The 23,735-nt window shown below is 35.8% G+C and overlaps 1 protein-coding gene across 2 annotated transcripts in view; it reads left to right on the top strand.

Annotated features, from left to right (window-relative positions):
* The window catches only part of LOC306872340 (nectin-3-like), a 30,782-nt gene extending 7,322 nt beyond the window's left edge, over nt 1–23,460 (top strand). The window contains exons 6-8 of one of the 2 annotated variants that reach the window (XM_079420846.1): nt 4,664–4,945; nt 5,039–5,144; nt 22,834–23,460. In XM_079420846.1, coding sequence (XP_079276972.1) covers nt 4,664–4,945; nt 5,039–5,127 — 371 coding nt within the window. In that variant the 3' untranslated portion in view covers nt 5,128–5,144; nt 22,834–23,460. Of the gene's footprint in view, nt 1–4,663; nt 4,946–5,038; nt 5,145–9,278; nt 10,212–22,833 lie in introns of those variants that run through there. The other variant, XM_079420847.1, reaches the window with a different exon arrangement.
* Nucleotides 23,461–23,735: the final 275 nt, after the last annotated feature.

The following is a 23,735-nucleotide window of genomic DNA, read 5'->3' as shown; positions in this document are numbered from 1 at the left end:
CACTTACAATACAACAAAGAAAATTTCAACATGACCAATACAGTATTTGTAATGGACATATACAAAGTTCGCATATTTGGCACACTTAGACTGTTGTGAGGGTTCCCTACTAAACATTATATCAGCAACCGAGAACTGAAATGTTAAAAAGTAGGACTGTGAATTGAATGTGTTAATTTACTGCAATTGCTGATGGAATTAGCAGATAATAAAGATTTGAGTGCATCTGCAAATTAAAATGTACTTTGATATGGAACAAAAACTAAACTAAAGATAGATATGGGCTTCACTTGTAAGTAGGCCAAAGTGAAGTTGTATAAGTGTTATTTTAGTATCGTTGAGTTAATGTTATAGCATTTATTAATATTTTGAATCTGCGTATTTTTCTATTTTCTTCTGTTCTGCAGTTTCCCTTTTATTTTAGTTAAAGTTTTAGTAAAACACATTTAGTATGTGTGTGTTTTTGTCATGTCTGTATAGTTTTTATTAATTTTTATTTTGGTTTGTAGTTTTAGTTATTTTAATACATCAAGTTAAACTCATTTAAAATGATAAATGTTGCTTTGGTAACTAGCTGAAATAAAATATTTTTAAAATTTTGGTCACACTTTATTTTAAGGACCAGGGCCCGTATTCCTAAAGATTCTAAGAATCCTTTTAGAGAGCTCCTAATTTAGCTGAACAATTTCTATCTAGGAGTCTTAGCTTAAAAGTGATTCAGGACCAATCTGAGAGCAACTGTGAGCGAGGAAAAGACAAAACCTTTTATCTTAGTGAGGAGGCGGGTCTGACCCCGTTGCTAGAAGGAAATAAAAGAGCGCTTTTAAGAGTAGGGTATATTATAACCCTTCACTTTGAAATTACAGGCATAATTTATCCTGTTTTACCATACTCTCTCTCTCTCTCTTTCACACACACACACACACACACACACACACACACACACACACACACACACACACACACACACACACATTATATATGTATATATATTCTTTATTTTTTATTTACCATGCTGTCATACTTAATGTATTTAATAGGAAATTAACAGCGACACAATAAGGTTCTGAAAGTGCTGTTAGGTACAGACCCAAATCATCGCTGCTGCATAGTGGCATTTTTCCAGTTGCTAAATATGTTAATGTAGTGATTTGTCCATTTCCGGCGCTATGGCATTTCTGCGTGGTGACAGAGTTGTTAGCGTGTCTTTAATAAGATCGGTCACACAAACATGATCCCTGCACGATCTAATGCGTAGCGTCTTATTAACTCACTGTCATGCATTGTGCAAAAGTTTTTTTTTATTCATAAGTACAGAAAATATGTAGGTATCATTCACCCTGGCCCACATTCGCATAGTTATTAATTCAAGCTTTAAGTACTACTTTTAAACAATACTATTAAAATCACCTTTTATATGCAATGTTTTAGTGTCTTTTAGTTTGGGGCAAATTTCCAGCAAATTAGATTAGATTAGATTAGATTAAACTTTATTGTCATTTATGCAGAGTACAAGTACAGAGCTAATGAAATGCAGTTAGCATCTAACCAGAAGTGCAAGAATGTAGTGTTTTATATACATATAAGTGCAGAGTAAATGAAGATATGATTTACAGAATGTACAGTGTAATTGCTATATACAGTATTGAGCAGAGTATATACAGAATATAAAATAGGAATGCAATGTAGGGATTGTATGTACATTATGAACAGAGCAATGTAGATTATATAGATTACAGATTATATATACACATTATGAACAGCAGAAACGTGAGAACAGTGGTAATAAATAAATACAGCTGGATGAGTGTGGATGAGTATTGATAGAACAATGTATTCTATGCAAAATAGCAGTAGTGCAATATTTTATAGAAATAGTTTACTGTGCTTGTACAGTAACAACTTTAGACAGTTTATAGTGTAATGACTTTGACAATGTGCAGTCTGTGCAAAATATGAGTAGTGCAAATGCATGTGTGTAAAGTACTGTGACCAGTGCAGTAATAAGCAGGTGCAGGTTAGATTGGTGGTGTGGCGTTCAGAAGTGTCACAGCCTCGGGGAAGAAGCTCTTCCTGAGCCTACTAGTGCGAGAGCGTAGGCACCTGTAACGCCTGCCGGATGGAAGGAGGGTGAAAAGTCCATGGTTAGGGTGAGAGGCATCCTTGATGATGTTTCTTGCCCTGCCCAGACAGCGCTTATGATAAATGTTCTCAATGGAAGTTAACTGGGTGCCGGTGATCCGTTGAGCAGTTTTCACCACCCGCTGGAGTGCTTTGCGGTCAGATGCGGAGCAATTGCTGTACCATACTGAGATGCAGTTCGTGAGTATGCTCTCAATGGTACAGCGGTAGAATTCCACAAGGATCCTGGGATTCAGGTGAACTTTCTTAAGGCTCCTTAAGAAGTAAAGGCGCTGCTGTGCCTTTTTGACCAGAGTAGAGGTGTTATGGGACCAGGTGAGGTCATCAGAGATGTGGATGCCAAGGAACTTGAAACTCGACACACGCTCCACTTCAGCTCCGTTGATGTAGATGGGTGTGTGTGCATGACTCCTAGTCCGCCTGAAGTCCACAATGATCTCCTTTGTCTTCTGGGTGTTTAGCTGTAGATTATTGGTGGCACACCACACAGCCAGGTGCTGCACCTCATCCCTGTAGGCTGATTCATCGTCATCCTTGATCAGACCTACCACCGTGGTGTCATCTGCAAATTTGATTATGGTGTTGGAGCCATAAACAGGAACACAGTCATGGGTGAAGAGGGAGTACAGGAGAGGGCTCAGTACGCAGCCCTGTGGCACGCCGGTGTTCAGGGTGATGATGGAGGAGGAGAGGTTATCTAACTTGACGGACTGAGGTCTGTTAGTCAGAAAATCTAGAATCCAATTACAGATGGGTGTGCTGATTCCAAGCTGGCTGAGCTTGGAGATCAGCTTGGAGGGGACTACTGTATTAAATGCAGAACTGAAGTCCATGAACAGCATTCTCACATGTGTGTTTTGACTGTCCAGGTGGGTGAGGGCAGAGTGAAGCGCTGTTGAGATGGCGTCCTCTGTTGACCTATTGTGGCGATAGGCAAATTGGAATGGGTCCAGTGTAGCAGGGAGACAGGATTTTAGGTGGGATGCAACCAGTTTCTCAAAACACTTGGCAATGATGGGGGTGAGTGCAACAGGACGGAAGTCGTTAGGGACCGAGGCAGTGGAATGTTTCGGTACTGGTACGATGGTGGAGGTTTTGAAGATAGTGGGGACAGATGTTTGTGCCAGGGACAGATTGAAAATGTCCGTGAAGACCTCAGCTAGCTGCTCCGCACAGGCTTTAAGCACACGACCAGGTATTCCGTCAGGGCCAGCTGCCTTCCGTGCATTCACCTTACGCAAAGTGGAGTAAACATCTGATGTGGAGAGAGTGAGAGGCAGTTCACTGGGTTGATGCTCAGCTTTGAGTGAGATCTCCTTATTATTTTGATCAAAACGAGCATAAAAGTGATTGAGCTCGTTTGGGAGGGAGGCAGAGCTGGAGGGGGGCACAGAGTTAGGTGGTTTGTAATCCGTGATAGATTGTATGCCTTGCCACATACGCCGGGGGTCTGAAGAATTGAAGTGATCTTCAATCTTCTGTTTGTGTGTAAGTTTGGCCTGGCAGATACCCTTCCTCAGGTTGGCTCTGGCTGAGCTGTAAGCCTCCTGGTCTCCAGACCTGAAGGCTGCATCTCTTGCTTTGAGCAGTAGGCGAACCTCTCTGTTCATCCAGGGCTTCTGATTGGGGAAGATTTTTATTTTTTTGTGTGTAGTCACTCTGCTCACACAGCTGTTGATGTGCTCCATGACAGAGTTGGTGTAAGTGTCAATGTTAATCTGAGAGTTTGTGGTGGCCTGGGCAGCAAACTCACTCCAGTCTGTGAGCTGGAATTGATGTTGAAGAGTGGAGTCAGCACCTTCCAGCCATATTTTAACAGTCCTTGTTGTAGGTTTCACACGTTTGATGACCGGGGTATACTTGGGGAGCAGGAACAAAGAGAGGTGATCAGACTGACCCAGGTGGGGGAGGGGTGTGACTTTGTAGGCATCACTCACATTAGTATAAACGTGGTCCAATGTTTTATGTCCTCTTGTAGTGCAGGAGACATTTTGATTAAATTTAGGGAGAACAGATCTAAGAGTGCAGTGATTGAAGTCCCCAGCAACAATAAAGGCTCCATCCGGGTGCAGGGTTTGTAATTTGCTAATAGCAGCACAGAGTTCTTTCATAGCCACGTTAGCATTAGCGTCCGGAGGTACATAAACTGCAGCAGCAACAATGCAAGTAAACTCACGTGGTAGATAGAATGGCCTGCACTTGATAATCAGGAACTCCAACTCAGCAGAGCAGTAGGTATCAACAATGACAGAGTCTTTACACCATGATTTATTTACATAAATGCATACTCCACCACCCTTGTTTTTACCAGAGGTTGCTGCTACTCTGTCAGCCCTGAAGAGAGAGCGTCCATCCATATGCACCACGCTGTTGCACATACACTGATATGTGATTAATGAAGTTATTTAAGTGTCATATCAATAATTCAAATTATGTGCTTAATTGATTTACAGTCATATCTAAAAAAGAACAATGTTAATGCCTTATAAATTACATAATGAACTTCATGTAATTTTCCTAGTCCTACCCAAACCTGAGGCCAGTTACGTCACCGTATCGCAGGGCATTGTTGAGGCGAACTGCTCAGCCGTGTCACGTCCTGCAGCAGAGATCTCCTGGAACGTGGAGGGTCATAATCAAACACTGGGCCCTGCTGTCACATCATTTTATCAGCTAGGGGACGGCACCACCATGGTGGTCAGTTCCATTGAAATGCAGACTGCGCTATTGGATGATGAACTCGTGAAGTGTGAAGTTCGTCACCAAGGCCTTGGGTCTGCCATCTATGTATCCTTGAATAAATGTGAGTAAAACTTACTGGACTCGATGTTTTTGTCCTGTTATGTTTTGTTTCTAGTTTAATTTATTTAGTTAATATGTGTGTGTTTTATTGCAGCCAGGAACGTCCATGTCATTCTCATTTCAGCCAGCTGTGTGGCCCTTGTGCTGCTGATATGTCTGTGTATCTGCCTGAAGAGGTGCTAACTTCACCTGCTGATATGGTCAGTAGCACGGTGAAATGTCTGTCCAATTTAATAATAATTTAATGCTTAATCCTGGGGCATGCACATTTTCTTATAGTAATTTACAAAGTATTTATTAAATAATGCTTATATAAATTTTACAATAAAGGCTGTTGGATCCATGCCTTTTATGTTTTAAATTTAAGGGTGTACACATATAAGAATGTAGAAGTTTGTGTGCAAGAATAAGCACAGGAAGGAGAAATTGTTTACTTTGGATAAAGCTGTTAATTTGAGTTTTTTTAAACTTGACTTTTGACACTAATTCTTGACAGGGTTAAACAACAAGTTCAGAATTTGGATGATCACAGGCACATTACTGTGCTGGAATTAAAACCAAGATTTTAATTTATTGTTTAGTGACAGAAGTATTTCAGTCCATCATGTGGGTAAATATCTATATAACCCATATGCAAATGTTATATGTGTACATACATATTAGATTTCCACATATGAAATATGCTGTCATATGAAGTAAAAACATATTTGAAGTGTATTACAAATTTTAAAAATTGTATATATTAACATATATATCTAGTCCTTACAAATATGTTTATGGGGTCACACTTTATTTTAAGGTCCAGTTCTCACCATTAACAAACCATTAACTACAACTTTTGCCTTAATAAACTAATACATTGCTGCTTATTAATAGTTAGTAAGGTAGTTGTTAAGTTTAGGGATTGGGTAGGATTAGGGATGTAGAATATGGTCATGCAGAATATGTGCTTTATAAGCACTAATAAACAGCCAATAGGCATGCTAATAAGCAACTAGTTAATAGTGAGAATTGGTCTATACTGAAGTATTAGGTCTACAGTTTATGTGTAAACCTGCCATGTCAATATAAAAGATATACATGTATTTTAAAAGTATATTACAAAAAATATATAAACATAGATTTTTATATTTTGTTTTAATTACACCAATAAAACATGTGGTTGTTACATATGATACCAAAAAATCATCAAATAGATATTATTAACATATGTACATATACAAATTTACTATTGGGATTGTAGATATGTTATAAACTCAATTATATATACCCAGTATGAAAATGATATATATGCCCTATGGTAATATCACTCTTGATATAGGCCAGTATGTCATATTACATTACTGTATGGAAATAGTAAAATAATATGGTAACACTTTATTTTAGGGACACTTAACTAGTTGCTTAATGACATGCATATTACTAGAATATTAGCTATTTATTAATACTACTTTATTAGTTTTACATGGCCTTATTCTACATCCCTAATCCTACCCAATACATAAACTTAACAAGATTCAAGATTCAAGAGTTTTATTTGTCACACACACAATTATACAGAGTATAACCAGCAGTGAAATGTAGGTCAGGTCCGCTCCAAGGACAGTGCAATTATAAAGTATACAAATATTAAGAAGAAGTACAAACATAAAATAAAATAAAAGATAAGATAAAATAAGATAAGATAAGATAAAAAAATATATAAATATAAATGTGCAGGTCAGTATGTTGTTGACAAATAGTAATGAGAGGAATGTGCAAAAAATAATGTGCAAAAAGTTGTACAGGGTATTTGAATAGCAGCAATATGAGGTAGAGAAAAATTATGAATAGCTTATTGATATATGATATTTACATGGAGAAAAATTATGAATAACTTATTGATATGGTGATATTACATGGAGTCAAGTGATATTATGACACAGAGTTAGAGTTTAGGAGCCTGATGGCCTGGGGGAAGAAGCTCCTCCTAAGTCTCTCAGTTTTTGCCATCAGGCTACGGAAGCGCTTACCAGATGGAAGCAAAGTGAATAGACGGTTACCAGGGTGATTTGAGTCCTTGAAGATTTTAACAGCTCTATTTTTGCAGCGTTTGAGGTAGATGTCCTGCAGAGAGGGGAGAGCAGACCCTGAGATGCGCTCAGCTAAGCGCACAACTCTCTGTAGTGGTTTGCAGTCCTGATTGGTTTCCATACCACACTGAGATGCACTGAGTCAATACACTTTCTATGGTTCCTGAGTTTTGGTGAGACCAGCAATCCTGGGAATTATTTATAAGCAATCCTGGGAATTATTTATAAATGAAACAGGAAATAAATAGGAAATAAATAAATAACAACTGCCTTACTAAATATTAATAAGCAGCAAATTAGGAATTTATTGAGGGAAAAGTCGTAGTTAATAGTGAATAAGTGTTCCCTATTCTAAAGTGTTACTAATAATATATAATATAATTAATATGTGAATACTTTATACAATTTAGATTTTTAGTTGTAATTTAGATTTAGATGTGATATATTGTTTCACCCTATTAAGTTAAAGTTAATTCATTTAAAGACTGAATATTGTCAATAAATACCCCAGAAGCCTTTTACAGAGGAGATGATGAAAACAGCTAATGGAGAAATGAATAGCCGGAAATAGAGAGAGATGCCAGAATGACTCACTAACCTCTTACAATCTGTCTTCTTTAGCCAAGTCTTCCTTCCTGCTTCATTCTCTTCAACTTTCCTCTCCTAGAATATACAGGTCACCCGAGAGGGTCAAAAGGAAAAAAGCATTTCATAATAGTTTTAAATTTAAACCAAAGCAGCTAAATCCGCACAAGAGGCCTTGGGGAGTGAAAAAGTGCCTCAGACCAGTCATACGGGAAGTCAAATCATTCTGTTCAGGTTGTGTTCATTGAGTCATCCTCTTATTGCTCATTACTGCACTAAACACATGATTTATAATCAGTAAAGTGGTCCTTAACAACTTCTGCTCGGCTGTGATTTTTGGGGTTTGAATCTTATTGCATCAGAAAGTTGCACTAAAATATGTTTTGTTGTCAGATAAAATGTAAATAATAGCATAGTAGCAAAGGTTATAGTGAAACCAAAATTAAGGGTGAAGTATGTTTATACAGAGCCCCGTTTAAGTACAGAACCACAGGAAGTCTAAGGTTACCACTTCCTGTCTTTTGCAAGAAGCCCACCTTACCGTTTAATATTTAAAATGCTTCTACAGAGGCAAGGAAAAAATGCCGTGTGATGAACTCAAAGTCAATGTGAATTGCCATTACAACTCATTTTACTTCCATGATGGGAATTATTTATAAATGAAACAGGAAATAAATAGGAAGGGACAATATTTTATTCATTAGGTCTTGATTAAATCATGAAAAGTGGGTGTTAAATAGCAGAATACACTTGCTTTGAAACTGTTTGAATCTGCTGTTTTTTTCAGCATTGGCATCTATTTTAACGGTGTAGAACCTTTTTTTTAACCCAGTGTATTTTGCAGAGCTGTTATGCATTGAATTCTCTGAACAGTGGAAACATTGTGGTTCTGTGGTGTTTGTCAAAACAAAACATTGTGTGTGTGAGTGGTTAAACCTCTGGATAAAAGGGTTTGCGCAAGATTATTTGTAACTTGTTTATTTGAGAATTTCGTTTACTTTTGACCTCTGTAACATTTAGAAAAATTTGTATCATTTAAAGAAATATTTTAACTGTACAACAGACCACAAATATACTCTAAAAATAGGCTTGCCCATGTTCATGCTGTAGTTTTCCCAGTTAAAGGCATAGTCTATTACAAAAGACTAACTGAATACAAAGCTCTTTTTTTCGCTTTAAACAATATTTTCATAGAAGGGGAAAAAACAATCTAGATTTTTTGATTGGAAGCACCTCAGGACATGGGGAAATTGTCACATCTGCTTGAACAAAACGAGTGAAATTATTTTATATTCACCATCATTTAAAACAAAGTAATATTATGATAAAAGAAAACACTTTCATGTTACCCATTATTTTAAGACGTAAAGACGTATGTATATGATGGAGTCTTGAAGATGCAGACAGCAGTAGTTTTAAGCTGTAAAAGTAGTTTATTTTTCATTCCATTTCAGTATTGATGTAATCTCATGAGAGACAGGAAAAAGCCTCTACTGGAATAATAAAGGAACATTGTTCATCATTCAACCCAGCCCTGTATCAAATCAAGATGGAGAACATTAAGTAAAACATTAGAGCTGGATGATTAGATTTTAGCTCTTGTTGTTGAAGAATGCTTTTGCTGTGTAATTATAGGATATTAAACATTTAATTTTCCTTTATTTTGTCTTTCTTCAGGCTGACTGAAGTGAAAGGAAATGCTGCTATGTTCAGAAGTTCACCCTGACCAAACAACAGTGTTCCCTCTGTCTGAATCACAGACGAATCTGAGTCAACGTCTTCTAATATAACTGATATTCAGTGTAACAGTATAAAAACAAGCATTTAATCACAACCCTTCCAACACTAAATGCCTTATTTATTATAGACTGTATATTTTAGTAAAGCGAAGCTCTAGAGAATCATACTCTTTAAGTGACCTAAATCCAAGCAGATTTCTGAAAGCTGTAACTATAGAGAAATTAATAACCAGACCAAATGTCATTGTTCGCTTTACTGATGTTTTGATGTGTGTAATAAAATAACAGAGTTTTATCAGCAGAAACACTCTTGTAGACATGAGCACCTATTTGGTCTTTTGTGGCAAGTTATTGTCTTGATGTTTGGATTAAAGCGATTAAAGTATTACAAACATTTTTCCACCAGAGGGAAGTGGACTCATAACTAAAAACATTTAGGCCACCTGCGTCATTCTGAAATTAAGTATTTCCATTCTCCTTCACACCTCTTTGTAATTTATGTGTTTTATATAATGTTCTCTGAAATCTCTCATATAATAAAGTAAACTTGCACTTTGTTAATTTTAAACTGTGTGACATTGTCGGACATAAGATATTGTATTTCATTTTGCATTGTTAAAAGATAAACATAAGGTGAATCAGAGGTGTACATATGTTTTCATCCACACACTCAATAATAATAACGTACCAGGTCTACAACAATGTTCATAACATGTTAAACAGTAGAAAATAACTAATAATTCCTTATCTTTATACATATCTCTTTCTGAACTCATTGGTTTGCCCATATATATGCTGTATTTTTTATTTTATTTTATTGTGGATAGTGGGTTTATCTAGATATCTTATCAATATAAAAGCATAAAAAATATATTGTGTTTTGTGATGTTTTATAAGGAATTTATCAAAGAAAAATTTATTAACAATCAACAATTCACAAATACAACAAGACAACATTTCTGAAGCAATTGTTTAGTAATAATATCCACAGTTGGTCATATTACTACTTCAAAGCAATCTGAACTGCAATATATGCACTGAATTTCTGAAGTATTCCAGTCACTTAATCTTTATACTTAACATTAACAACTGAATGACAAAAAAACAATTATAATAATAAAATCTCTTTACATTGTCTGATGATTCAGAAGCATATTAAATAAAATGTTCTTTTGATGCTGCTCTGCATCAGTGCACAGTTACTGGTACAAAAATGGTACAAAACAGTCACTGGGGCGGTACCCTTTATAAAGGTACTAATATGTGTATTTAAAGGACTAATGTGTACCTTTAAAGTTTAGGGGTAAATAGGGTACAAAGATGTACATTTTAGCTTTTGTATCTTAGGGCATCACCCCAGTGACAGCTTTGTACCTTTTTTTTAGTTTCTTAAACACGGTATACAACAGAGGTCAGCACGTCTGAGTTCAGATAGAGATCGGGAGGAAGAAGCAGGTCATTTTTTTCTGTTTCCATGTACTGTGGAAGAGAAATCAGCATTTAAAAAATAAATAAAAATGTTTCAACTGATACACTAAAAATTTCCACAGACATATTTGAAACAAAACATACCTGATTTTTATTGGCCATATCTTTTCTTGTAGACTTTCTCCCTAAAATATTTCATAGGATTATGCATGGAAACACAAAACTATCATTTATAAAGAAACTGTTATGGTTAGTTAAAACATTCAAATCGCTCACCTTGGCATCTAATGATACAAATAAATGATACAATCATAATTATGAAGAGCAGACCCACTATTCCACTGCAGATGTATACAAAATACCAGAGCCACTGCAGACCATCAATTGAAGTTGTATTTAGATCATATACTGTTGTAGGTACTGAACAAGAAGAAAATATTTAAGAGATGTAGTAATTATCCTACATAAAAAGTTGACAGTAATATCGTGTTGTAAAGGTCATGTCCTTACCTGTGTTGTTCGGAGTGGGTGAAAACTCTTCGTTCTTATTATCAGCTGAAAATATAATAAAAATGTCTTAGTAAAGACATTAAATAATAGTTTGCAATTTATAATCAACAAAATGTGTGAATATTTACATTCCATTAGTGAATCTAAAGATAATGTCTCTTTAGATAATGTTACAGTCACATTAATAGCATGGCCTATAGACGTGTCTCCTTCTTTACATCTGTAGAGACCTGTATCCTCCATTGATATGTTCAGGAAAATCAGGAAAGCCATCCCTTCATGTTCTGTGATGCTCTTCCACTCAGTTCTTATGTGATCTGAGTAATTTAAAGAATCACAGATTTCTCCATAGATTTTGCACCATGAGACTCTTGGCTTCCTGTGACATCCAGTTATAGTGCAGTTTATCTTCAACATGCTCTTAACAGGAGCTAGAAACACTGTGTTTCGTGACACTCTGACCACTGGATAACAATTCATCTCGGACTCTAAAATGCTCATGAAAAAAGTAGAGAGTAAATTTTTAGTAAGTCAGGTCTTTAGATAGCTGCATTGAGATCATCCACTAAATTAAACTGTTTAAGAATTTTCATGCAATCCCGTTTTTGATACTGTTATTTAAGACAGCTTTATAGAACAAATAAAGAACAAATGTGCAGGTTTGTACAAATGGTGAAACACCTCACCCTATACATCTATGGTGAATTGTTTAGATTTTTTTCATAAAGGTGGTTTAGCATTTGATAGTAACTGTGCATCACACACATTAGTGTAATGCGGCACATTAATGTTTACCTTTCCTTATTATATGCTTATGGACATAAAGTCAAAGGTTCTTCATCTAAATTAATTATATTTAAGATGAATTAGATACTTATTCAAATATACAGAGGTATCTAAAATATAAATGCAAATTCTGTAATTCAAATTTATAAGCAAACATTTACCAGTATGTACTATATTATATATAAATGTATAATATATAATAATTATATATAAAACTATTATATGTTAGTGATTTGTTTTTTCCCCTTCTTCTTCAATGCAACAAACAGAAAAACTTTTGTCAGGTCAGGTAAAAAATACTCACTAAACCCTCTGAACGTTATCTGCCATTTCCATTGCACAATGTTATGACATTACATTTAACAAATATACCATAATATAGCCTAACACATCACATTTACGAATACATTTGTAACTGATATCAGTCAGTCTATAGGGCAGGTCTGAATTTTCACCATCTGTGTTGCCACTGACAATGACACACATCAATATCAGAATAGTGGCCAGGATAATCTGGAAGACAGAGTTGCTTATTGTTGAAGGTCTTTTATCAGAAAATGCATATTAATATAAAATGAGAGCTGTGCACACTGTCATATGCATGTGAAATGGAAGCTGTAAGTTCTTCCAGGAGTTCTCTTACCATCTCTGTTTCTCTTTTCTTGTACCTCTTAACTTGTATCGTCAAATCCTTGAATCACAAGTGCTTTTCACCTGCGTTGTTTCTCACCAATTATTTTTATTTGTTAGTCGGCTTTGTGTCTGTGTCTGTTTCTTATGGTTGCTCTTCTTAGTTGTCTTCTTTCGTCATTGACAGTGTCAAACCTCATCTAGTGTGTCTGTAGTGGTTTCAGAGTGTTTGAACCTTGACCAGATTGGTTGAAACTTCATGCAAATATTGAAGAGAAAAGGGATTCAAAAACAGTAGGCAGTGTTGCAAATTTAGTTATTTTGTTGCTAGATTTGGTAACTTTCCCCAAGACTACTCTATAAAAATAGTTTTCTTTCCAAAAAGCACCTAGCAACTAATTTAGCTGTTTTTAAAATGTATTTGGCAACTTTTAGCAACTTTTGAAAAGTGACTCAAACAATAAAAAGACATTTACTGTAACCCTACAACACAACAAAATGCAAACATAATTAAAAATACAGGCAACTATGAAAATCAATACGAAAAATTATTCCATTCTGACAGAATAAATGTTTTTTTTTGTTTTTAAAAAACTTTTCTGTCAACTAACTACCAATATACTACTTAAAACTATAATTGTTGTGTAGTTTTACTAAATGTAATTGTTTTAGAACATGTACTGTAACTTCAATAATTCAATGTTGTGTTTACTACTACAAATAATATGTTTATATTAGCCTACTTTTATGAACAAATCTAAATGAACATATTTCAAATCTAATTTTTCGCTGAGATGGCTAGTCACTTTGAATAATTTCAAGCATTGACACAATTTTACCAATTTTATGTTGTTGTTACATAATGACGTTATTGTATAATGACATTTCAATGTCATTTAGCAACTTTTATCAACAAATCAACCTGCCTTTAAGCTACTTAACAACATGCTAATCAAGTTAACAACATGTTAGTAACATGCTAATCATGCTAGAAAAATGCTAGTAAGTTGCTAATCTTGTTAACAAAATGTTAACTCCATGCTAAAAACATGCTAATTATGCTAACAACATACTAGTAAAATGCTAATCATGTTAGAAACATGCTGGTAACTTGCTAATCATGGTAACAAAATCCTAATATGATGCTAGTAACATGTAAATCATGCTAGAATCATGCTAACAAGTAGAGGAGAACAACTGCACACTCACTTAAGAATATTTATTAACCAACGTTGCTTAAGTGAGTGTGCAGTTGTTCTCCTCTACTTGATTCATATATTTTTTCCTTTAACTTGCACCTTATAAGGTGTGCGTTTGCCTTGCCTCTCTTGCTCTATTAAGAATCATGCTAACAACATGCTAGTAACTTGCTAATCACGTTAATAACATGTTATTAACATGCTAATCATGTTAAAAACATGCTATAAACATGCTAATATGCTAAAAATCATGCTAGCAACATGCTGGTAACTTACTAATTATGCTAACAACATGCTAGTAACATGCTAATCATGCTACAATCATGCTAGTAATTTGCTAATCATGCTAACAACATGCTAGTAACAGGCAAAGCATGCTAGAGACATGCTAGTAGCTTGTTAATCATGCTAACAACATGATAGTAACATCCTATCAATGGCATGAGTGCCTAGCACCCTATTATTGTAAGATGCATATGATGAAGTCATGAAAATGTACTGCATAATAGAAATTAACCCAGGCAGCAGTAGTTTTAAGCTGTAAACATATTTTTTTTCTTATTCTGTTTCAGTTTTGATGTAATCTCATGCGTTACTAGCATGTTTTTACCCTAGTACCCTGAGTACCCTAGCAACCACATAGCAACACCATAGCAACCACTCTGGGTACCCTGGCGGCCGCATAGCAAAACCTTAGCAACTAACCCAGATACCCTAGCAACTGCATAGCAACAACCTAACAACTACCCTAGGTAGCCTAGCAACTATCTAGCAACACCATAACAACTACTCTGGGTGCCCTAGCAACCGCATAGCAACACCCTAGCAATGGCCCTGGGTACCTTAGCAACAGCATAGCAACACCTTAGCAACCACCTCGGCTAGCATAGCAACTGCATAACAACACCCTAGCAACCAACCCAGCTACCATAGCAACCGCATAGTAACACCCTAGCAACAGCCCTGGGTACCTTAGCAACTGCATAACAACACCCTAGCAACCACCCCAGGTAGCCTAGCAAAACCCTAGCAACCACTTTAGGTACCCTAGCAAATGCATAGCAACACCTTAGCAACCAACCCAAGTAGCCTAACAACCACGTAGCATCACCTTATCAACCACCACAACTACCCAGGTTTGCACTACACAACATCAGAAAGATCAGGCCCTTTCTGATAGAGCATGCTGCGCAACTTCTTGTCCAGGCCCTTGTTGTTTCTAGACTGGACTACTGCAATTCTCTTCTGGCTGGTCTGCCATCAAACACAATCAAACCTCTACAAATGATTCAGAATGCAGCGGCACGACTGATCTTCAACGAGCCCAAAAGAGTGCATGTTACACCTCTCTTCATCTCCTTGCACTGGCTATCAGTGGCAGCTTGCATCAAGTTCAAGTCACTGATGCTTGCGTACAGAACTACCACAGGCTCAGCACCCTCCAACTTCCACTCACTTTTACGAACCTACATCCCCTCCAGAAGCTTGAGATCTGCTAGTGAGCGACGCCTTGTGGTACCATCACAGAGAGGCTCAAAATCACCCTCCAGAACATTCTCGTTCACCATTCCTGGCTGGTGGAATAATCTTCCCACCCCTATCCGGAACCCCGGATCCCTGGCAATCTTCAAGCAACAACTGAAAACTCATCTCTTTCAGTAGTACTTGACGTCATCCTAAACTCAAAAAAAAACAAAAACTCTTTCCCTCTATCTTTCTCTCCGCTTACTAGCTTGTACTTATTTGAACAATGACTGAGACTTGGTGTTACGAGCACTTCCTCTGTCTGATTGCCTCTTCAAGATTAATCGCTTTTTGTATTCCCCAATTGTAAATGTACCCTAGCAACCACCCCGGGTACCCTAGCAAACTAACTTTCATGTTAGACATTATTGTAAGACGCATATGATGAAGTCATGAAGTCATTATTATTCCATTTCAGTATTGATGTAATCTCATGAGAGACAGGAAAAAGCCTCTACTGGAATAATAAAGGAACATTGTTCATCATTCAACCCAGCCCTGTATCAAATCAAGATGGAGAACATTAAGTAAAACATTAGAGCTGGATGATTAGATTTTAGCTCTTGTTGTTGAAGAATGCTTTTGCTGTGTAATTATAGGATATTAAAACATTTCATTTTCTTCAGGCTGACTGAAGTGAAAGGAAATGCTGCTATGTTCAGAAGTTCACCCTGACCAAACAACAGTGTTCCCTCTGTCTGAATCACAGACGAATCTGAGTCAACGTCTTCTAATATAACTGATATTCAGTGTAACAGTATAAAAACAAGCATTTAATCACAACCCTTCCAACACTAAATGCCTTATTTATTATAGACTGTATATTTTAGTAAAGCGAAGCTCTAGAGAATCATACTCTTTAAGTGACCTAAATCCAAGCAGATTTCTGAAAGCTGTAACTATAGAGAAATTAATAACCAGACCAAATGTTATTGTTCGCTTTACTGATGTTTTGATGTGTGTAATAAAATAACAGAGTTTTATCAGCAGAAACACTCTTGTAGACATGAGCACCTATTTGGTCTTTTGTGGCAAGTTATTGTCTTGATGTTTGGATTAAAGCGATTAAAGTATTACAAACATTTTTCCACCAGAGGGAAGTGGACTCATAACTAAAAACATTTAGGCCACCTGCGTCATTCTGAAATTAAGTATTTCCATTCTCCTTCACACCTCTTTGTAATTTATGTGTTTTATATAATGTTCTCTGAAATCTCTCATATAATAAAGTAAACTTGCACTTTGTTAATTTTAAACTGTGTGACATTGTCGGATATAAGATATTGTATTTCATTTTGCATTGTTAAAAGATAAACATAAGGTGAATCAGAGGTGTACATATGTTTTCATCCACACACTCAATAATAATAACGTACCAGGTCTACAACAATATTCATAACATGATAAACAGTAGAAAATAACTAATAATTCCTTATCTTTATACATATCTCTTTCTGAACTCATTGGTTTGCCCATATATATGCTGTATTTTTTATTTTATTTTATTGTGGATAGTGGGTTTATCTAGATATCTTATCAATATAAAAGCAATAAAAAAAATATTGTGTTTTGTGATGTTTTATAAGGAATTTATCAAAGAAAAATGTATTAACAATCAACAATTCACAAATACAACAAGACAACATTTCTGAAGCAATTGTTTAGTAATAATATCCACAGTTGGTCATATTACTACTTCAAAGCAATCTGAACTGCAATATATGCACTGAATTTCTGAAGTATTCCAGTCACTTAATCTTTATACTTAACATTAACAACTGAATGACAAAAAAACAATTATAATAATAAAATCTCTTTACATTGTCTGATGATTCAGAAGCATATTAAATAAAATGTTCTTTTGATGCTGCTCTGCATCAGTGCACAGTTACTGGTACAAAAATGGTACAAAACAGTCACTGGGGCGGTACCCTTTATAAAGGTACTAATATGTGTATTTAAAGGACTAATGTGTACCTTTAAAGTTTAGGGGTAAATAGGGTACAAAGATGTACATTTTAGCTTTTGTATCTTAGGGCATCACCCCAGTGACAGCTTTGTACCTTTTTTTTTAGTTTCTTAAACACGGTATACAACAGAGGTCAGCACGTCTGAGTTCAGATAGAGATCGGGAGGAAGAAGCAGGTCATTTTTTTCTGTTTCCATGTACTGTGGAAGTGAAAACAGCATTTAAAAAAAAAAAAAAAAATGTTTCAACAGATACGCTAAACAGTCCCACAGACATATTTGAAACAAAACATACCTGATTTTTATTGGCCATATCTTTTCTTGTAGACTTTCTCCCTAAAATATTTCATAGGATTATGCATGGAAACACAAAACTATCATTTATAAAGAAACTGTTATGGTTAGTTAAAACATTCAAATCGCTCACCTTGGCATCTAATGATACAAATAAATGATACAATCATAATTATGAAGAGCAGACCCACTATTCCACTGCAGATGTATACAAAATACCAGAGCCACTGCAGACCATCAATTGAAGTTGTATTTAGATCATATACTGTTGTAGGTACTGAACAAGAAGAAAATATTTAAGAGATGTAGTAATTATCCTACATAAAAAGTTGACAGTAATATCGTGTTGTAAAGGTCATGTCCTTACCTGTGTTGTTCGGAGTGGGTGAAAACTCTTCGTTCTTATTATCAGCTGAAAATATAATAAAAATGTCTTAGTAAAGACATTAAATAATAGTTTACAATTTATAATCAACAAAATGTGTGAATATTTACATTCCATTAGTGAATCTAAAGATAATGTCTCTTTAGATAATGTTACAGTCACATTAATAGCATGGCCTATAGACGTGTCTCCTTCTTTACATCTGTAGAGACCTGCATCCTCCATTGATATGTTCAGGAAAATCAGGAAAGCCCTCCCTTCATGTTCTGTGATGCTCTTCCACTCAGTTCTTATGTGATCTGAGTAATTTAAAGAATCACAGATTTCTCCATAGATTTTGCACCATGAGACTCTTGGGCTCCTCTGACATCCAGTTATAGTGCAGTTTATCTTCAACATGCTCTTAACAGGAGCTAGAAACACTGTGTTTCGTGACACTCTGACCACTGGATAACAATTCATCTCAGACCCTAAAACAATGAAGATTAAAAAAATGCTCATGAAAAAAGTAGAGAGTAAATTTTTAGTATGTCAGGTCTTTAGATAGCTGCATTGACATCATCCACTAAATTAAACTGTTTAAGACCATAAGAAGAATTTTCATGCAATCCCGTTTTTGATACTGTTATTTAAGACAGCTTTATAGAACAAATAAAGAACAAATGTGCAGGTTTGTACAAATGGTGAAACACCTCACCCTATACATCTATGGTGAATTGTTTAGATTTTTTTCATAAAGGTGGTTTAGCATTTGATAGTAACTGTGCATCACACACATTAGTGCAATGCGGCACATTAATGTTTACCTTTCCTTATTATATGCTTATGGACATAAAGTCAAAGGTTCTTCATCTAAATTAATTAGATTTAAGATGAATTAGATACTTATTCAAATATACAGAGGTATCTAAAATATAAATGAAAATTCTGTTATTCAAATTTATAAGCAAACATTTACCAGCATGTACTATATTATACATAAATGTATAATATATAATAATTATATATAAAACTGTTATATGTTAGTGATTTTTTTTCCTTCTTCAATGCAACAAACAGCAAAACTTTTGTCAAGTCAGGTAAAAAATACTCACTAAACCCTCTGAACGTTATCTGCCATTTCCATTGCACAATGTTATGACATTACATTTAAGAAATATACCATAATACAGCCTAACACATCACATTTACGAATACATTTGTAACTGATATCAGTCAGTCTATAGGGCAGGTCTGAATTCTCACCATTTGTGTTGCCGCTGACAATGACACACATCAATATCAGAATAGTGGCCAGGATAATCTGGAAGACAGAGTTGCTTATTGTTGAAGGTCTTTTATCAGAAAATGCATATTAATATAAAATGAGAGCTGTGCACACTGTCATATGCATGTGAAATGGAAGCTGTAAGTTCTTCCAGGAGTTCTCTTACCATCTCTGTTTCTCTTTTCTTGTACCTCTTAACTTGTATCGTCAAATCCTTGAATCACAAGTGCTTTTCACCTGCGTTGTTTCTCACCAATTATTTTTATTTGTTAGTCGGCTTTGTGTCTGTGTCTGTTTCTTATGGTTGCTCTTCTTAGTTGTCTTCTTTCGTCATTGACAGTGTCAAACCTCATCTAGTGTGTCTGTAGTGGTTTCAGAGTGTTTGAACCTTGACCAGATTGGTTGAAACTTCATGCAAATATTGAAGAGAAAAGGGATTCAAAAACAGTAGGCAGTGTTGCAAATTTAGTTATTTTGTTGCTAGATTTGGTAACTTTCCCCAAGACTACTCTATAAAAATAGTTTTCTTTCCAAAAAGCACCTAGCAACTAATTTAGCTGTTTTTAAAATGTATTTGGCAACTTTTAGCAACTTTTGAAAAGTGACTCAAACAATAAAAAGACATTTACTGTAACCCTACAACACAACAAAATGCAAACATAATTAAAAATACAGGCAACTATGAAAATCAATACGAAAAATTATTCCATTCTGACAGAATAAATGTTTTTTTTTGTTTTTTAAAAACTTTTCTGTCAACTAACTACCAATATACTACTTAAAACTATAATTGTTGTGTAGTTTTACTAAATGTAATTGTTTTAGAACATGTACTGTAACTTCAATAATTCAATGTTGTGTTTACTACTACAAATAATATGTTTATATTAGCCTACTTTTATGAACAAATCTAAATGAACATATTTCAAATCTAATTTTTCGCTGAGATGGCTAGTCACTTTGAATAATTTCAAGCATTGACACAATTTTACCAATTTTATGTTGTTGTTACATAATGACGTTATTGTATAATGACATTTCAATGTCATTTAGCAACTTTTATCAACAAATCAACCTGCCTTTAAGCTACTTAACAACATGCTAATCAAGTTAACAACATGTTAGTAACATGCTAATCATGCTAGAAAAATGCTAGTAAGTTGCTAATCTTGTTAACAAAATGTTAACTCCATGCTAAAAACATGCTAATTATGCTAACAACATACTAGTAAAATGCTAATCATGTTAGAAACATGCTGGTAACTTGCTAATCATGGTAACAAAATCCTAATATGATGCTAGTAACATGTAAATCATGCTAGAATCATGCTAACAAGTAGAGGAGAACAACTGCACACTCACTTAAGAATATTTATTAACCAACGTTGCTTAAGTGAGTGTGCAGTTGTTCTCCTCTACTTGATTCATATATTTTTTCCTTTAACTTGCACCTTATAAGGTGTGCGTTTGCCTTGCCTCTCTTGCTCTATTAAGAATCATGCTAACAACATGCTAGTAACTTGCTAATCACGTTAATAACATGTTATTAACATGCTAATCATGTTAAAAACATGCTATAAACATGCTAATATGCTAAAAATCATGCTAGCAACATGCTGGTAACTTACTAATTATGCTAACAACATGCTAGTAACATGCTAATCATGCTACAATCATGCTAGTAATTTGCTAATCATGCTAACAACATGCTAGTAACAGGCAAAGCATGCTAGAGACATGCTAGTAGCTTGTTAATCATGCTAACAACATGATAGTAACATCCTATCAATGGCATGAGTGCCTAGCACCCTATTATTGTAAGATGCATATGATGAAGTCATGAAAATGTACTGCATAATAGAAATTAACCCAGGCAGCAGTAGTTTTAAGCTGTAAACATATTTTTTTTCTTATTCTGTTTCAGTTTTGATGTAATCTCATGCGTTACTAGCATGTTTTTACCCTAGTACCCTGAGTACCCTAGCAACCACATAGCAACACCATAGCAACCACTCTGGGTACCCTGGCGGCCGCATAGCAAAACCTTAGCAACTAACCCAGATACCCTAGCAACTGCATAGCAACAACCTAACAACTACCCTAGGTAGCCTAGCAACTATCTAGCAACACCATAACAACTACTCTGGGTGCCCTAGCAACCGCATAGCAACACCCTAGCAATGGCCCTGGGTACCTTAGCAACAGCATAGCAACACCTTAGCAACCACCTCGGCTAGCATAGCAACTGCATAACAACACCCTAGCAACCAACCCAGCTACCATAGCAACTGCATAGTAACACCCTAGCAACAGCCCTGGGTACCTTAGCAACTGCATAACAACACCCTAGCAACCACCCCAGGTAGCCTAGCAAAACCCTAGCAACCACTTTAGGTACCCTAGCAAATGCATAGCAACACCTTAGCAACCAACCCAAGTAGCCTAACAACCACGTAGCATCACCTTATCAACCACCACAACTACCCAGGTTTGCACTACACAACATCAGAAAGATCAGGCCCTTTCTGATAGAGCATGCTGCGCAACTTCTTGTCCAGGCCCTTGTTGTTTCTAGACTGGACTACTGCAATTCTCTTCTGGCTGGTCTGCCATCAAACACAATCAAACCTCTACAAATGATTCAGAATGCAGCGGCACGACTGATCTTCAACGAGCCCAAAAGAGTGCATGTTACACCTCTCTTCATCTCCTTGCACTGGCTATCAGTGGCAGCTTGCATCAAGTTCAAGTCACTGATGCTTGCGTACAGAACTACCACAGGCTCAGCACCCTCCAACTTCCACTCACTTTTACGAACCTACATCCCCTCCAGAAGCTTGAGATCTGCTAGTGAGCGACGCCTTGTGGTACCATCACAGAGAGGCTCAAAATCACCCTCCAGAACATTCTCGTTCACCATTCCTGGCTGGTGGAATAATCTTCCCACCCCTATCCGGAACCCCGGATCCCTGGCAATCTTCAAGCAACAACTGAAAACTCATCTCTTTCAGTAGTACTTGACGTCATCCTAAACTCAAAAAAAAACAAAAACTCTTTCCCTCTATCTTTCTCTCCGCTTACTAGCTTGTACTTATTTGAACAATGACTGAGACTTGGTGTTACGAGCACTTCCTCTGTCTGATTGCCTCTTCAAGATTAATCGCTTTTTGTATTCCCCAATTGTAAATGTACCCTAGCAACCACCCCGGGTACCCTAGCAAACTAACTTTCATGTTAGACATTATTGTAAGACGCATATGATGAAGTCATGAAGTCATTATTATTCCATTTCAGTATTGATGTAATCTCATGAGAGACAGGAAAAAGCCTCTACTGGAATAATAAAGGAACATTGTTCATCATTCAACCCAGCCCTGTATCAAATCAAGATGGAGAACATTAAGTAAAACATTAGAGCTGGATGATTAGATTTTAGCTCTTGTTGTTGAAGAATGCTTTTGCTGTGTAATTATAGGATATTAAAACATTTCATTTTCTTCAGGCTGACTGAAGTGAAAGGAAATGCTGCTATGTTCAGAAGTTCACCCTGACCAAACAACAGTGTTCCCTCTGTCTGAATCACAGACGAATCTGAGTCAACGTCTTCTAATATAACTGATATTCAGTGTAACAGTATAAAAACAAGCATTTAATCACAACCCTTCCAACACTAAATGCCTTATTTATTATAGACTGTATATTTTAGTAAAGCGAAGCTCTAGAGAATCATACTCTTTAAGTGACCTAAATCCAAGCAGATTTCTGAAAGCTGTAACTATAGAGAAATTAATAACCAGACCAAATGTCATTGTTCGCTTTACTGATGTTTTGATGTGTGTAATAAAATAACAGGGTTTTATCAGCAGAAACACTCTTGTAGACATGAGCACCTATTTGGTCTTTTGTGGCAAGTTATTGTCTTGATGTTTGGATTAAAGCGATTAAAGTATTACAAACATTTTTCCACCAGAGGGAAGTGGACTCATAACTAAAAACATTTAGGCCACCTGCGTCATTCTGAAATTAAGTATTTCCATTCTCCTTCACACCTCTTTGTAATTTATGTGTTTTATATAATGTTCTCTGAAATCTCTCATGTAATAAAGTAAACTTGCACTTTGTTCATTTTAAACTGTGTGACATTGTCGGACATAAGATATTGTATTTCATTTTGCATTGTTAAAAGATAAACATAAGGTGAATCAGAGGTGTACATATGTTTTCATCCACACACTCAATAATAATAACGTACCAGGTCTACAACAATGTTCATAACATGTTAAACAGTAGAAAATAACTAATAATTCCTTATCTTTATACATATCTCTTTCTGAACTCATTGGTTTGCCCATATATATGCTGTATTTTTTATTTTATTTTATTGTGGATAGTGGGTTTATCTAG

This window comes from Barbus barbus (genome assembly GCF_936440315.1).
Source record: "Barbus barbus genome assembly, chromosome: 7".
Classification (NCBI taxonomy): Eukaryota; Metazoa; Chordata; class Actinopteri; order Cypriniformes; family Cyprinidae; genus Barbus; species Barbus barbus.
The sequence above is the reverse complement of the archived record's forward strand: the minus strand, read 5'-3'. Positions and strand labels throughout refer to the sequence as shown.